The 17,783-nt window shown below is 37.4% G+C and overlaps 2 protein-coding genes across 4 annotated transcripts; one reads left to right on the top strand and one right to left on the bottom strand.

The window, feature by feature from the left end:
* Positions 1 to 8,979: 8,979 nt before the first annotated feature.
* Positions 8,980 to 13,575, top strand: LOC137741664 (UDP-glucuronic acid decarboxylase 6-like). 2 transcript variants are annotated; one of them, XM_068481362.1, is made up of 14 exons: positions 8,980 to 9,210; positions 9,385 to 9,624; positions 9,886 to 10,008; positions 10,680 to 10,766; positions 10,984 to 11,071; positions 11,193 to 11,284; positions 11,547 to 11,611; positions 11,695 to 11,783; positions 11,975 to 12,052; positions 12,179 to 12,272; positions 12,495 to 12,561; positions 12,652 to 12,715; positions 12,832 to 12,872; positions 13,077 to 13,575. In XM_068481362.1, the coding sequence occupies exons 3-14, from the start codon at positions 9,919 to 9,921 to the stop codon at positions 13,260 to 13,262; spliced, it is 1,041 nt and encodes a 346-aa protein (XP_068337463.1). In that variant the 5' UTR covers positions 8,980 to 9,210; positions 9,385 to 9,624; positions 9,886 to 9,918; the 3' UTR covers positions 13,263 to 13,575. The 2 variants fall into 2 exon arrangements, with proteins under 2 accessions (XP_068337463.1, XP_068337464.1); XM_068481363.1 differs by lacking the exon at positions 9,385 to 9,624.
* A 1,041-nt stretch (positions 13,576 to 14,616) lies between these two features.
* On the bottom strand, positions 14,617 to 16,329 carry LOC137743323 (ATP synthase small subunit 6, mitochondrial-like). 2 transcript variants are annotated; one of them, XR_011069455.1, is made up of 3 exons: positions 16,120 to 16,216; positions 15,980 to 16,022; positions 14,617 to 14,801 (listed from the first exon to the last, which is right to left on the bottom strand). XR_011069455.1 is itself a non-coding variant. In XM_068483191.1 (2 exons), exons 1-2 carry the CDS (start codon positions 16,238 to 16,240, stop codon positions 15,976 to 15,978), a joined length of 168 nt encoding a protein of 55 aa, XP_068339292.1. In that variant the 5' UTR covers positions 16,241 to 16,329. The 2 variants fall into 2 exon arrangements, 1 of the variants encoding a protein (XP_068339292.1); XM_068483191.1 differs by lacking the exon at positions 14,617 to 14,801 and having other exon boundaries at positions 15,976 to 16,022; positions 16,120 to 16,329.
* Between the last annotated feature and the right edge of the window lie 1,454 nt (positions 16,330 to 17,783).

The raw sequence follows: 17,783 nt of genomic DNA, 5'->3' as shown, positions 1-17,783 counted from the left end.
TATATGCCCATACACAAAGTGTGTGTGTGACATCCCGTCCCGAAAATACCAAAACGTACATGTGAAATGACACTTTTACCCCTAGTTCGTTTTCGTTACATTATTGGTTGTTTTGTGTGGTGTGGCATGTGTTGGGCCACACACACACACACACTGTCACTCTCCCAGATTCCCTGTCCCTTTCCCTGTCTCTCTCCCGTGCTCCCATTCCTTCCTCTTCCTTCGAACGTACGGACAAACCCAAAACCCCTCAAACCTCTACAGATCGAGGAAACCAAGGTCACAGTCGAGATCGTGAAGCTCGTGGGAGTCCAGTCGTACCATTTTCAGGTGAGAACTTTTTCACGTTGATTCGACGATGTCAGTTTTGAGTACTATTCATGCAAAAATAATTTAGCATGTTTTTGGGATTTTGAAGCTCGTAGGTAGCTTGGTGAGGTCCCAAGGAGTCTCGGAGTACTTCGTTTGAAGAATTTGGACGTCGGGATCGCCCTGTTCGAAGTTGGCCGGATTTGGAGTTTGGTGACAGGTGAGATTTCATAGGTTTTAACTCTTAAAAGTTGTTTGGTCGTGTTCTCCTAGTTCTAGGCGTCATTTTGGTACAAAAATCGTGAAAATTGATTGAAAAACGAGAGAGAAAACGAAGTTTGCAGGTTTCGCGATTTTCCGGCGCCGGAGAAGGAGACGGAATATTCCTGACGCCGTTAACGGAATCTGTCAAAACTGACGGAATATTCCTTACGGTGTCAGTTGACGCCGTCAGCGTGCCAAGCACGTGCCTGCGCGTGGCCGGCGCGTGTGGCCGTGCCTTGGCCGGCGCGTGTGGCCGTGCCTTGGCCGGCGCCTGTGGCCGTGCCTTGGCCGGCGCCTGTGGCCGTGCCTTGGCCGGCGCGTGGGGGCGCGTGCGGCAGTGGAAAATTTTTCTAAAAATTTGGGTGTGATCCTGAGGTTGTGTAGAGCACATTGGTATATTCATTTGTCCAATTTGAGCAATGTATGAGAAGTTATTACGAGAAGTTGGTTATGTGCTTTAAAATTGATGTTTTTATAGTTGTTTCGCATATAGGTGATACGTATCCCAAGGACGAGCATGGTCACTCGAGGCAGGGGGCTACGACCCTTCCACATACCAATGAGTGGGCTTTTGGTTTTCCGTATATACCTATATACTATATTTTTCCCAGAAATTGATTAAATGGTTATCAGTTATGCCATGCATTACATTATCGTTGGTCATGAATCGTTGGTTGCATTAGCAGTTACATATATATATATATATATACATATGCATATTGGGTGCTGTGGACGCACAGGTAAGTGCCAGGTAAGTGTTATTTATGTTTATATTTCAGTAGTGGTTTGAGATGCTTAGAGAGCTCATAACCTGCACCCCCGGTGTTAGTGCTCCCGCCCAGAGTAGGGCACAGTCCTTCACGTGATGTTCACCTCCCGCACCACACGCTCAGCTTGGATCCAAGTTAGGTGCACAGTCCTGTCGTACAGACCACTTTAGGTGGTTCCGACTCGTAGGTGACCCGCGATTATTCGCACAGCCTTCACGTGATGGTAGCACTAGAGCGTATATATGTATTACACCCAGGCCTGTCGTACAGACCACTTTAGGTGGTTCCGACTCGTGGGCAGGTTCAGTTATCGAGTTTGAGATTTGAGCTCTATATGCAGCCGTACAGGTCACGTTAAGTGACTCCGGCTGCTAGATTATATGTTATTGATATGATTTATACCTGAGCACTTGCATTTCATTATGAGATTTTGTCATGGCATATTCTTAGGCATGATTGGCATATCTATATACATACATATATATGTTTATTTTCTGGGAAGTATACAGGTTTTACGGCGAGGGGTTAGAATGTATTTTACTAAATGGTTTTAGAAAAGCTTTGTTTTTGCCCACTCACGCTTTTGTTTTGCGCCCCTCCAGGTTCTAGTTGCTTAGCTGTTTCGGTGGTTTCCCAGAAGGCTTTTCCGACATTTCTGACAGACGCTCACCAGCGTAGGGTCACCCTCGGGTGTACTATTGTCGTATCATTTTTCCTTGGACTGCTGTAGACTTATTGCTCTGAACTTAGCGTCTCACTTACGCTAGCACATGTTTTTAGCACTTTGTATGCTAGTTTTAAATTATTCGTACTTTTTATATTACTATTTTATTAGCTTCCGCACATGCACATGGTTACGTCACCTCCGTGTGACGGCCAGCACGCCCTGATCTCGGTCTGGGTGTGTCAGTGTGTGTGTGTGTGTGTATGTTTGCTAGCTTATCAACAAGATATATGGTGATGCAGCGTGAAGCTAAGGAAAAATTTTAAAGAACTCTGGACATTAATTCGACATTAATCGGACGACAACTCAAAGGTACGATTTTTATTATGGAAATTAAAACTACGTTCTAAAGGCTGAAACGACATTGGATGGCCAAAATATATCACAGGTCACAGCATATCAGTGAGTTTAAATTATAGTGTCGTTCCTTTTTCGAAAAAGTATCATGGACCCAAATCGGAGCTCAAACGTCAAATCTACAAATTCCTACTACATCATTTTGCCTTCCGACGGTCCATTTCCTCTTCAATCCATTCGACCATTTGTTCTACATCATATGGTGTGACAAGTAGCAACCTACAAATTTTTTATTCGAACTTTTCTTTCTTTGTCTTGATTGCATATCATAAGGTCTCTTAGAAATGGTTTGTTTAAGACATTTAGGTGACCGAATAGTTCCACTTATGCACTTGAAATTGAAGATTACAAAATTTGGTACACTAAAAGATAAGAATAGGGATTGGAAATGCGGTTTAGGGTTTAGGCTAATACACAAGTATCACTAGTGATGAGTTTATATTATACTATATATTTTTATCCTAATTTTAGTATCAATTTATTGATTATTTTGGTGAGATTTTGATACTTTGAATTATATTTTTAATGTAGGACATTTGACTTCCTCTTGAGTGTAAAGTAACCAAACGGACAAATTTTGGAGTGATTCTAATTGAAGGATGTTCATGAATCTTTTAAGTTGATTGTATCAAAGTTTCAGATTTTTTTTACCAAGCCGTTTCACCGTGGCAAAGAAATAAAAGCCTAGCGCGCAGTTTTCCCACATTGACGTTTTTGGATGTTTTGAGTATTTTAGAGGTCAAGATGGTATATTTTGAGGAAGATTCCTTCTAGGGATTTGTTAGGGACGTCTTAAGCTTAAAAAGAGACATTTTAGGATCGAATCGGAGTTGATTTGGTCGGTTATAAATATAATTTTTTGAGAAGTCCAAATTTCAGTTCAAATAAGAAACCTTTTATATGCTAGTTTATTATTTTATTATGTTTCCTAGTTTTATTTTAAGACCTTTTCCAAGTAGGGTTTTATTTTGTGGTAGTATAAATAAAGCTTTTTAGCCATTAGAAAAAGATGCATCAAATTGGAGAACTTGGCTAGGGTTTGACGATTTGTATTTTCCTTTCAAGGTGTTTTATATCATTTTTTTTTCTATTTTTAATAAAATTCCTTTTGTTTGTTGGTTGTTCATAACTATTTTGTGTTTGCTAGGGCGAGGTCACTAGTCTTAGCATGAATATGTAGTCTTTATTCAATTGCTTATGATATTATGCATGCTTGCTTTGAATTATTAATCACGGTGTTTAAACTGTCTCTATGTCTTAATGCTTAGGTACCATTAGAATGTTTAGATAAGTTATTGGATGCAATTTAGTTGGAATATCACCGGAGGATTGAGTATTGCTTCTTGTGGTGAATAATTGTAATTTCACCTAAGGCGAATATCACGTTTTTAGGGGTTGCATGGTTTTTCAAAGGGTTTTCACAAAACGTAATGAGTCTTGCATGTTCATATTTGATTTGAATATCACAGACAGATTGCATGTTAGATATACATTCTTGTGTTGAATATCACAAGGAGAATATGCATTAGGAAAACCTAACCTTCAAAGTTGCATGTGTAATTCATAAGTAATTGATAAAGTTATATAGGATTGTTAAAGTGGTGGTGGAACTCTAGGTTTTTACAATTTGGTTTTTAAAACGCTTTCTTTAGTTTTTCTTACCTTGATGATTTCTTTAATTAGTTTATTTAAAAAAAAAAATTATTATTTTAAATTCCAAAATCAATCTTTTCCAAACCTTGTTTCAAATAATTAACTATTAATTAGTTTAAATACAAATTATTCATTCAATCATTGAGGAAAACGGCATTGCTTGAGCTGCTATACTACGATAACCTTATACTCTTGCAAGTATTTTTTTGTGTTTTTATCCCTACTTTTGTATAGGTAGTAAAAATCCTATCAACTAGCTTTTTTACGTGTTTCATCACAAGTATCACTATCTTGGTGCTTATAATGAAGCAAACCTTCAAGAAATTATACGTTGTTTCAAGTTTCTTCTGTAATAGGTATTTCGTTGCACTGCAGTAAATACGGGCTTAAGCTAAAACACATAGAGCATGTTTACTTGCAACGAATAGGAACTTGAATAATTTTGAGTCTTGAATTTCCTGTTTTTACATAGGGCATATGTTGTTAGCATTCTAAAAATCTTGTTTTCCACTCCAAATTTTCATAATTAAAAAGAAAAATATATTTAGAGTACTAATAACAGTTTACTTATTAATAAATAGATAATATATGATTGATAGTATCCTATTTGTTATCAGTGCCCTGTCAAGCTGCTGTTATCTAGTACCTAATATGCACTTACATGCAGCATCACCTATTCAGTACATAGGTGGATCCCATTGAAGCCTCCCCCATAAGACCTAAATCCATTCGATCGATCCTTACATAGATCCCACTTCTAATCTCCAAACCCCTTTTTCTAGGTCAGTCAGTAAGTGATCATCTCAAAACCTTCAAACCCTACAAAACCCCAACCCATATATTGCAGCTTTTGGTTATCAAGTAGTATATAAGAACAGTTTCCTACTTCTTAGATGCATCTGTATTCCAAGTACAATGCCAACTTTCCTAAACCACACCAACCGAGCTCAAACCCTGTGGCTCACATGCCTAGCCTCTGCATTCCGTACATGTCTTGCTTGCACAATAGTTGTCCTAAACACCCTCTATGGTCCACAATCTCGCCAACGTCAAGTAGCCTTCCCGGCATTCTCTTATGCGACCGTCATTTTAATTGCCTCCAATACAACCCTAGGCAACACACTTTGTGGTTTCTGGCTAGAGCTCCTCGCCACCGCCCAAAGTATTGGGTCAGACGTGTTGAGCTTGTGGCTTATTGGGCCAACCCAACTTTCGACTGGCTCAACCGCCTTCGCGGTGGGGATTGGTGCATTTGTGGTGGCTCTGCCAGAGTCTAATCACTTGGTGTCCAAACGTATAGCCTTGGGACAAATTGTGATTGTGTACATAAAAGCTTAAATAGACAGGGGACATACAGAAGCTATCATGCATCCTGTCTACGTGGCAGCAAGTACGGGAATTGGTGTGTTGGCTTGTGTTTTGGCTTCGTTGATTCCCTTTCCAAGACTTGCTTCTCTAGAGGTATTGGTTTGTCATGAATAATGATATGTCTATACAATCAATGTTCTAAAAAACGGCCTAGGCGGCCACCTAGGCATTGGGCAGGTTGGAACCGAGGCGATTTCGTGCAAAACGGCTGAAAAAATCGGGGTGGCTCTAGGCGGGCTAGGCGGTGCTAGGCGGCTAGGTGGTTTTTTTTTTCTTTTTTTAATAAATAAAAAATAAAAAACTTAAGTTCTAAGTATCTTACATTACTATATTTCCTTATTTTCCTCCTATTTTGCATTTTATGTTGTTTTAAATTGTGAACTTGTTGTACATGTGTCATCCTATATTACAACACTCCTCACTATGGTTATATGGCATATATATGCTTAATATGTTTTTAAATTTCGGACTTGTTGGATACTCTTTTTGCATTTTATCATTCTTTTATTTTCTTATCCATGGATTTCATACAAGTATAATTTTTTGTAAGTGTCAATATGCATTTATTTACAAGATATACAAGAAATTTACCTAAATCCGCCTAGGCTGCCTAGAAGCTAGCCCACCGCTCGACTAGCACCTAGCATTTTTTAGAACGTTGCATAGAATATACAAAAAAACTCGTTAGTGTGCACTCTAAATTTATAATTTTGTCATTTTAAATATATACAGAACAAGTGTAGAATAACAAATTGCGAGTGAAAAATGCCGCTATTTTGTTTAATTACGGTGTTTAAAATTTAAATATATTTTGCAGGTTAAACAAAGCTTAGAGCTACTTGCTGAGAATGCTTCAAAAAGGCTCAAGCTCTTTGTAAAGGCCTTTTGGGCAGAAGACAACACATCCGCACTTGCTTCAGTTTCTCAAGCAAAATCCTTGGCTTCCACTGCAACTAAACTTTTCCAAACCATCGAATGCCACCAAGTAAGGAACTCTATGCATTAATCACATAACAACTATATACATATCCATACATACATACATACATACATACATATATATATATATAGACATAGATATAGACACACACGCACACACATATAAGTATTAAGATCACTACATATTAATTAAAAGCGAATGGACATACCTAGTTGTACAAGGGAATCCCACCTCTATTAGAAGCTGGTACAAAACATGCATCACACAATATAAGAACATAGTTCATGTGGCATTATTTGTGAACCAATGTCTCATTTCAAGCATGATAATCATATCGAATTATATTTTTCTACTGTGCAGAAGAGCATGAAGTGGGAGAAATTTCTACTAAAATTAATGTCGAAGTACGGTTGTGTATATCCAAGAGATAGATTGGAAGACACAGAAATATCCTTAAGAGGGTTACAAATGGCATTGACCTGTATTCCTTCATTCCCAGTTAGGTTGGTAAAGGGAGAGCTCAATAAAGATAGTCTACTTAGACTAGAGCATCAAATGAATCTAAACTTAAGCACAACTTGTGATTCAATCAGTGTTCCTGATGAATCAAAAGCAAAAAAAGCTAGTTCAACACCATAAAACAATTCCATCAACCCTCCACGATTTAACCCCAATTTTCTTTTTCTTTTGCATTAATCTCCCCCAAGGAAAATTATTATCCACAAGTTATATTGTACAGGAAAAGTTATTTGTTCACCAAAATGAAGGAGTGATTAATTCCCGCAAACAAAACGGACTCGGTTTCATTGAGATATGGAGTGACTTGTCCATCAAGGTAAGTACTAAGAGGCTTATGGAAGCTTTGAAATGCTCACTTTCCTTGAGTCTTGCCGTGTTTTTCAGTTTGATATACAGCAAAGAAAATGGTTATTTGGCAGGACTTTCAGTAGCAACCAGTCTTGCCTCAGCCAGAGAAGCAACATTCAATGCTGCAAATGCTAAAGCACAGGGGACTGTTTTAGGAACTGTATATGGAGTTTTGGGTTGCTTTCTCTTCCAAAGGTTCTTGTCAATAAGACTCTTATCTCTTATGCCCTGGTTTATTTTCACCAGTTTTCTCCAGCGTAGCCGCATGTACGGCCAGGCTGGAGGGATTTCACCAGTTTTCTCCGAGTGAATTTGCCATAGCCAGAATAACAGAAACCTTCATTGGATTATCATGTTTGGTTATTGTTAACCTAATCTTGCAACCCACAAGAGCTTCTGCTCTTACAAAAACTCAGCTCGCTAGGACTCTTGGGACACTGCAGGAGTGCATCAACACGGTGAGTCTTCAATCAGGAAGAGCCAATTTGGAGAAGAATCAAAAGAAACTGAAAATGCATGTTGCGGAATTGGGGAAGTTGATTGGAGAAGCTGAGGCGGAACCCAATTTCTGGTTTTTGCCTTTTCATAGTGCTTGCTATGGAAAGCTGTTGAGGTCCTTGTCCAAAATGATGGACTTGCTAGTTTTAAGTGCTCATGCAGTTGGAGTTGTTGAAGATAATTCACGAACACTTGATGCTTCGTGGAAGGAAATTGTAAAGGCATTAGAATGTGATCTTGAACATTTCAAGGAAATGGTTGGAAGATTGATAACATGCTTCAGGAGATCACCTTGATCAAATCAATCCCAGTTCTTGATCAAAAGAGTAACACATCTCATGATCTTGAGTTGGGAAAATCTCGAACCCCAAATATTTTTAGGGTTTGTAGTTCAGAGGATGAAAAGATGGATGGGATTATGAGTTCTTATCTCCAACATTCGAAGGAAGTTGTTGATAAAATTGATGCTAAAAGTGAGGAGCTCAGAGCCAAATGGTTTTGTGTTTAAGTGGTTTAGGGTTCTACGTAAGTAGTTTAATAAGAGAAACAAGAGAGATTGAAGAGAGAATCAAGGATCTTGTTCAATGGGAGAATCCCTCATGCCACATTAATTTGTACGAAATCTCTTGTAAGTTGCATGATCTGCAGAAGTAATGTACACGTCTACAAGAGATTTGACAAAAATAATGTACCATCTCATTTCTTCTCATTGATTCATTCTCATATTCATTCATTTTCATACTCAACCATTTGATGAAGTGCACTCATATTCCAGCAACTAAATATAAATTGTCCATGTACAACCATACAAATCCAACCGATGCATCACATTGCGCATACGCTTGCACGTTCTAGTTTGAGTATCGACGATTGTATAACTTGGTTTGAAGAACCACCTGATGTAATCGTTGATCTCCTTATTGAGGATAGTACTAGTTAGATGTGGGACACTCTATTTCCCTTCGACCAGGTTGAAATCTCCGATAAAATTTTTATCAAAGCCCATGTTATATACTATATCCTCAATACTGTATGTTTTCTAAATTTTATTAATGAATATCGTATTTTTCTAAAAAAAAAAAAAAAAAAAAAAAAATTCTAATGCAAATAAAATCCATCCAGGAATCTTCTTATCAGGACACCACCTGCCGAGTTGTATTAAAACATGTGCAACACCCCAGATGGCGTAAAGCGCATAAAAGACTTAAATCGTACAAAAGAGCATCTGATTCCAGCCTTCAAAACAAAGCAAGGAACTAGCTCTTACTAGTCCCAGACAGTAGTCAAGTCCCCCAAGAATTTAGGAAAAACCCTAATTCCCCCCAATTATAGGCTATATCTCACTAATTACTGTTATTAGGGTCACTAATCCTATAAATCCTACCCTTTTTACCAAATCCCATAAATTAAATAACCCTATAAACCCCTCAAAATCCAAGATTCTCTAGCTTCTTCACAAGGTAAACAAATCATTACAATCTCTGATTTTGGTACATAATTAATTACTAATTACAATTGGATTATCAAATTTGATTTTTGTTTTCTGTGGATTCAAAAGAAAATGATTTCTAAAGGGGGGAATATTAATAATACAGTTTGGTGTGTGACTTCAAATTTAATTTATTGTTATCGAGGAGCTATCAGTAAAGGCCAGGACTTTCCTTGAATTTGAAGGCTTTACGGTTTGCTGTATTATTTAAACGATTCATGGTTCTACCCGTTTAAAATTCATCGTTTGGTAGAAGCTTCGATTTTCGGATTTCTTTTGAGATTTGAGGGACTATAAATATTGGGTTTCTGCTAACTTAAAGCATCGCGGATCCAAAGGGTACTTGGGGTGTTGGGTTTTCTTCCTCTGCAGCTTTATCTTTCAGGTCAACTTAACTTCAAGTTCTAATCTTTCTTTATAATTAGAGTGATTTTCTAGCATACTCCGAGGTTTTTAACGGTTAAATCATTCGTTAAATATATAATGATTAAGATCTAACGGTTAAAAATCTCAGAGTATAAGATATTCCAGAGCATCGAAGAATTTTCGATGATGAGAAACTAAAGTTCAAAACTTTGTGTTAATTTCTGCAATAATTTGATCTTTTAGTGTGTGTGATTTGAAGGTTTTGTGTAAACTGTTGCAGGTGTTTGGATTGTAGAGAGGATCTGAGGAAAAAATGGCAAACAATTCTACCAATGGGGAGCACCAGACCACAACAAAGCCTCCTCCTTTGCCGTCCCCTTTGCGGTTTTCCAAGTTTTTTCAGGTCCTTGTGCTAATTTCATTTTTTTTACTCGTATATATTTTTTGCTTCTTTGGGTTGCTGTAAACTGCTTTTTACAGTGTTGAAATGCCTTTTTTTGGTGTTGGTTTTGTGTATTTATTGTGTTTCTGATATTTATGCCACTGGGGTTGTTGCATTTCTCCATCAGCATTTACTGATTGCAAGCCCCTTGATAAAAAAATAATTGTAATTCACTGATAATTGTATGAAAGGGGTTCCTTTCCATGCATCTTTTGCTAATATAGATAGCATTTCCCACATGATTGGTTTGTAGTTGTACTATTAGATCCTGAAATTATCTATCGTCGGTGGTCGAGGTTTTGTGCTTGTATCGCACTTATTCTTCAACTTTCTTGGTTCTCTGTTTTATCCCCAATTAGCAGAAAGTCAAACCACATTTCTGAATCTGTGAGTCCAGATGAAAATGTTGCCGTGTCATGTAACTTTGTCACGTTTCCATCTTTTCGCTCGTTTGTTTCTATGAGCAAAGATCGGTTCATTACAGTTATTGATATAAATCATGCTGCTTTGCAATTCAAGGAGTATGATTTGTTTGGTATTAGATGGCTAGCAAATATCATTGTTCTGACAAAACTTTCGTGTTAATCGTATTGTTATTGTAATGCTTTAATTGTGTATTTTAACCATGGCAGTCCAATATGAGAATTTTGGTTACCGGAGGAGCTGGATTCATAGGTTCTCACCTGGTTGACAGGTTAATGGAAAATGAAAAGAATGAGGTAAGCATTTGATTTACTTTGAATAAATCTCCAGGGTCAGTTTTTTTGTTCAGTAATGAGTTCAAGATCCAATTTTTTTTATTTTTCATGCTGGGAAACTTTTGTTAATATTAAGCGCTTGTAATGAACAAAATTGCAATAAGTTACCCGTAATGTAACTTCGTATGTCAATTGATTTGTTTCACCATGGTTTATATTGTTTCCATTCTCTACTCAGGTTATTGTCGTCGATAACTACTTCACTGGCTCCAAGGACAATCTGAAAAAGTGGATTGGTCATCCCAGATTTGAGCTTATTCGTCATGGTACATACATTTCGGTTTACTTAGCAAGTTAATTTCATCTATTTTTGTTTTTCTGTCAAGTGTCTTTAATCTTTGCAAATGCGTGGCTTTGATTGAATGCCTTTATGCTTGTTCGTTACAGATGTCACAGAGACATTGTTGGTCGAGGTTGATCGGATTTACCATCTTGCGTGCCCAGCTTCTCCAATTTTTTACAAATACAATCCTGTAAAGGTAAATATATGCGATTTAAGCGTTAGATATCGAGATGGCATATGGTAGTGCATATGTCGCGTGTGATTCAGATTGCTGATTCAGGGAAAATGACTTGTAAAGGTGGGCAACTTGTCATTTCTCCTTGATCAGCAACGGCAGCTGATATATTACTTTCTTTTTCCTGTTCATTCATATAAGATCTCCTTTCCCTTCAACAGAAAGTCTTTCAAATTTATCTTAAATCTGCAATCTAACATTTGAGCATATGATTCTGTATCAGACGATAAAAACAAACGTGATTGGCACACTGAACATGCTCGGACTTGCAAAGCGAGTTGGAGCAAGGTGGTCTATTATTCTTGCATTTATGAAAAATTTATAATTGTATTCCTTCAAGTTGTCTTATTTAAGTAAATATATTTGAGCAGGATTCTGCTGACATCCACTTCAGAGGTATATGGAGATCCTCTTGTGCATCCACAACCTGAAAGCTACTGGGGTAATGTTAACCCAATTGGTAAGTGCTCATCTCGTTCTAAGACGGAATTTTGCTGCATTCAGACAGATCTAAGAAGACTATTTCTGCGTATAAATGCAAACCGTATAGACAATTAATGGGGGGAAATAGAAGGCAGAATGTTATTTTGTTCAAGGATTTATTTAAGTTTTGGATACGGTGGCGTCAACAAGTGCATATTGTAATAACAGGAGTAAGGAGCTGCTATGATGAGGGCAAGCGTGTTGCTGAGACCTTGATGTTCGACTATCATAGGCAGCATGGCATAGGTATTGTGTTTTTCTCTTCCTTTCCCCACCATAGAACAAAGCACTGTTTTTTCATTCCGTGCTGAAGTGATTAAACCTTTGCTATTTAGTAGTTGATTGTTTGATTTCATTTATTTTCTTTGACAGAAATACGTATTGCCAGAATATTCAATACATACGGCCCTCGCATGAATATTGATGATGGGCGTGTCGTCAGCAATTTTATAGCTCAAGCACTTCGGTGAGTCCGTAGAATGGCTTTAATGATGGTTATGTATCAGCAGTTTTCCTAGTGCCTACATGAAGAAAACCATGTTTCATCGCTTAGTAATCCAGCTTGTTATTTGTCTAGCTTTACTTGTTACTCATATTTGCCTACATTGGTGGATAAGCTTCGGCCTTTTCCTTTTCCCCTTGAATGTCAATACCTCAGGATTAATTTTAACGTGCTTCAATGTTGCAGTGATGAACCTTTGACAGTGCAAAATCCTGGGACTCAAACTCGCAGTTTCTGTTATGTCTCTGACCTGGTATACAGAACATGTTTTTCTTTTGATTATGTTGCCCTGTACTGCAATGTGTTCGGTTTTATATAGTTACCTGTTTTAAAAATGTTTTAGGTTGATGGCCTCATTCGTCTGATGGAAGGAGAGCACACTGGACCCATAAACCTCGGAAACCCTGGTAATCTATTAGAAACATCGTAGTGTGATGAGTGTGTCTGAAGAACCTGTCATAAGAATGTGCTCTAATCGTATGGACATAAGTAATGACCTCGGTACTTTCTTGGGTACTTTCAGGTGAATTTACAATGCTTGAACTTGCAGAGACAGTGAAGGAGGTCAGTTTCTCTTTTTCCATCGTCTTTCCCTTTGCGGGCTGTTATAGTATATTGTTTTCCAGAAGCTTTTTAGTTAATTTCTTAAAGCATAACTTTGAATTTCTACAAAAAGAAAATATGTGCAATTGTTCATTGCTAATTGCTAAAACAAAGAATTCGAGGTGGGGAAGTACATACGTGTTGATCAGTGTATTTGACTCGTAGCTCATCAACCCTGAGGTGGAGATCAAGAGGGTGGAGAACACTCCGGACGATCCTAGACAGAGAAAACCCGACATCACAAAGGCAAAAGAATTGCTGGGATGGGAACCGAAGATCAAGTTGCGCGAAGGCCTACCTCTCATGGAGGAAGATTTCCGATTGAGGCTCGGAGCAAACAAAAAGAAATGAGTGTCTGTTTGCATTGCTGGAAATATAGACGTTGAGCTTTTGGTTATGGAATTTTGTTTGACACTGCGGCACATGCTCGTCTTCGATGATTCCTGTAACTTCATTGTGTGCTTACTTCCTTCTTGTTCTTTCAATTTCATCGTGTTATAATACAAAATAAGAAATGGTGTCTCTCGAAAGATTTTCTTCATTTTTCATCCTCTTGCAAAGCGAGTGCTAAGATGCCAAGGAGAATCCTTCGAAATGTGGCGTCTAGCGCTCTTTTACAGTTAAAATTATCGTCAGTTCAATAATAAGATTATAATTTCTATTCCATTGAATCCCGTTGTAATGTTTTTAAATACAAGCGATATTATTTCTTCAATTTCCACTAGGGGAGGAAGAGGAGTTTGAATCCATGACGCAGTAAGATGAAGAAGACCCTAATCACCGGGCGTTCCACCGCTCGCAAAGTATGCTTTTATTCTTGGTTGGTTGCACTTTGTTTCATATTCATTTTAGAGCTTCGTGAGTCGTTTTACTTGTGATTTTGAAGTGAATAAGATGAACATTACTTTGATGTTCCTCTTTACAAATTATGATTTGCAAAAGTCAAAGTTCGATACATATATAAAAATAATTCATAAAAAGAATTATGGACATGTTAAGACTGATTTTTTTGGTAAGATTTGTTGGTAAGACTAATTGTGCCCGTCAGACTCTAATCGCGGGTAAAAAAGAATGACTCCTTGAGAAAATCGAGTATTAACGCGCGAAGTTGAATACCAAGTAGCTCGGTAAAGTGACAAATTAAGAATGCTTACAGCAACTCAACCCAGAAATAACTCAAAGATTTCCTCTAGCCCCTTATCCGAAGCTTGCAAGGATTTTAGTAGGCGAAATCCTCACCATACAAAGGAAATTGAGCGCAGACTAGGCATTTTCACTCTCATTTGGAAGTGTTTTGAAATGGCTGAAAACGCTTTTGGTGAGAATATTTTGGTAACCAATCCTTGGTAAAAATATAAGCGAATCCTGAAATGCACTTGAAGTGCTTCTTACAAGAAGCACATAACTAAGCATTTCTTATAAGAAGCACATAACTAAGCACTTCAAGTGCTTTAGGAACACAAACATTTTCTCTAAAAGCGATTTCAGTCATTTTAAAAGTACCTCCAAACGAGTCCTTGAACTTTCAAGATGTCATATAGAACTCTTTCGGATGAGAAAAGAAAGAAGACACAAAACTAGAAACAGGAAAGAAATCACAAAACAAGAAGCAAGGGAAAATGATATTTCGCCTGTAACAGTAACGTGAAACTCTTAACACAACTTTGTTTCATGGTTTGAAGAATGTCTGGCCAAACGCACAAAATTCAAAACCAATGAATATAAGTATTTCTTCTCATGTTATTCAAGTCATCCAACACATATCAGAAAATTCAAAAAAGAGTATCTAGAACATCTCTCTTTCGTTATTATGGTCCTTGAGAATAGCATGAGGGCCGTCTTCTCCACAATGCTAGCACAAGGGTGGCTAGTACACCAAACATAAATCACCTACAACGAAAAAAAGAACTAAATCACGATTTTCACCAACAGAGTCATAAAACTATATAAAACAATGCTACGGTTTACTATTGGTGATGTACAAACCTTGGTACGAGCCAAGAAACACAAGACTCACCAAAATAGAGAGATCAGATTATAAACACAAAAGGTAAAAGAACAAGCACACCACAAAGTACAGCAATCCGAGAGTTGGATAAATCTGTGCTAATGCATCCCTGACAACCCCTGCTCAATGTAAAGTTAAGCATTGCAATGCCAATGTCTTGGAAAGGTATTATTTTGACATATACCCTTTGACTGAAAGTAGGCCATCACTTTAACAATTTCAAGCTCTTGTTAACTGCATGTAGGGAACCTAAACAATGTTTTTAAATAAGCCATCGCTTTAGCATTTTCAAAACCTCCTTACCGAATACACATGCAACCCATCATACTAGAAAATGTCAAAAGGTGTATCCGGGATAAAGAAAGCCTTTAGTCCGGATGACAACGGGTATGAAATTGTGTGACGAGAAAATCCCGTGCCCAGATAGATAGCGTAAAACTCCATAGTACTTGATTTGGTATTCACAATGTACGTCAAAAATGGAGGTTTAGTGGCAAAAACTTGTTTTAAGATAGATAATTATGTTTCTACCTCTGTTCCTACTGCGTGATAGGATCAATAAAATCCAGGCATGATTGGATGATCTCAACATGACCATCTAGCGGCAGAAAACCAAGTCTAAACGTCTGATTCTAAACCCCTTTGGGATGTTCTAGACCAACCCCAACACCTTCAACACCTTTTTCCTCTCGTAAAAATATCATAAGTTCTGAGAAAAACATTTCATTTCCAATTTTGCACCAAATGCACAATGTGTGATGAAATCCTCGTAAGTAAATTACTCCTGGACTTGCCACAAAAGTAATGCCTACCAAAAACCAATGTTTGCTTATAAAAGAGGAACGATAAAGCAATCAAATAAAGCAACAGAAGCAGGATCTAGATGCCATTCATTATACCCTATTTCGCAATCACTACAATCTCCAACGAAAGTCGAAAAAGTGCTTCGTTTTTCAGACATACTGTATTTTGGCTACAACTACCAGATAATCAATTTACAGCATTTTAACGATGCAAATCAAATAGGCCTAAGGAATCAGAAGATTAAAAGAAAAGCTACCTCTTGTGCCTCTGAACGAAAGGCGAGTTCTTGGCATCTTCCTCTGCGAATAGATTCACACAAAACAAACAGGTCAACGGAAATTAGGGTTTCGAATTGGAAATGAACGGATCGGAGGGGGGGGGGGCAAAAAAGCTTACCAGTGAGGCCGAGAGAGAACTTGGTGATCAGGGTTCCGGTGATGGCGAACCCGACGAGGAACGGCCAGTTCCGGTTCCATTCTCGCTTGAAGAAAATCGGCCATGGATCGAACTTCCTCATTTATCTTCTTTCCTTCAACAATGCTCTCTCTCTCTCTCTCTCTCTTCAGTCTCTCTCTGGAGTTGTGGCTGTTTTGTAGCTTACTTGTAACCGTTGGATTTCAATTCTCGTCGAATCTGATTTTATGGTTGATAATAATTGGGCGGCCCATGATTTGAGTTTCACAAAGTGGGCTTCTTGTTTTTTTATTCAGTTCGGAGCAGATAAACTCGGCCCATTGTTTGGCAAATGTAAGGTGTAAGGTACAAATTGAAACTGATCGAACTGAGATGAAATTGGGAAAAGTGGGATTCGGGAGATCCATAATTTATATTCGTCCATCGTATATCGTACGATCAGTTTTTGTTAGATTTATTTATATTTAATTTTAAATTTTAAATTATTTCTGACCACATGATATACGATGAACATACATAATTTCTAAATCCCTAAGAAAATGATCTGACGATCATCATTTTTCATGATATTGGAACAACCTGGCCGGTCATGTCATTAGATGTTTACTTTTATTTTATTATTGGTGGGGGAATGAAGGGGATGGACTGCACCTTATATAATGTGTGCACTTATCAACGAAATCCTCATTCGTACGTTTTTAAGGAGGTATCTTGTGTCGACGAGTTCTTTTTTTGTTGATTTTCTTAATATAACGTATATAAATAGTTTGATCACACTAGTATGAGAGAATGTAAGAGTTTTACTCCCAATGTGAGTAAGATCGAACCATATTTGGTGTATACATGTTTTGATATATAAGTGATTGGACAAATATTAGTATTGGACAAAATATATTCAATTACAATTAAATACTATGGTCCATGGAGACATGAAATTCTTTGGCCTCTCTTCTCAAGTTAACGCGTTTAATGTACAATCGTCTCATTGAGAGTAAGAACTGTAAGGTACTCAAAGAAGATTGAAGCACGAACTCGTTCATGATGAATTCTTCTACAATACGAACTGATATTAATCTATGTTATTTCGAACACCGGCGGAGCCACATTAAGGGTTACCCTGGGCTATAGCTTAAGTAGCTTTTGGTAGAAAATAAAAAATTTCATGTAATTTTTATTGATTTTCGAATGTAGCCCACCATATATTTAGTCACTGATTCGAATTCTCTTGATTTAATTATATAATACAGTTTACAAACCATCTCTTTTTCTCATCGCTTCTTGTACATGTACAAGTTTGAATTTGTTTGAATAACAAAAGTTATTGCCTCACCTTGTAAAAATTTTCTCAAGCTAACTGATATTGTAAAAAATATAGTATTAAGTTTCTTTATTTATAAAAATTTAAATCTTTAAACTAACTCATCCGATGAAAATTTTTAGCTCCACCTTTGATTTATAATTAGACATCCTGACTAGTAGAGCGTTATTTAATAGCTTTATTAGTTTCAATAGTGTTCAATGATGTTTGTATTATGCGTTCTATCGAATCTCTTCTCTCAAAATTTCTAATGATTTCACTCAATATTCACAGGAATTAACTTGATTGGTAAACAATTCAGCAGCCACTTCTGCTAATACCCAATTCC

The sequence above is a fragment of the Pyrus communis genome, chromosome 8 (genome assembly GCF_963583255.1).
Source record: "Pyrus communis chromosome 8, drPyrComm1.1, whole genome shotgun sequence".
In the NCBI taxonomy this organism is placed as follows: Eukaryota; Viridiplantae; Streptophyta; class Magnoliopsida; order Rosales; family Rosaceae; genus Pyrus; species Pyrus communis.
This window is presented reverse-complemented; position numbering and strand designations above follow the sequence as displayed.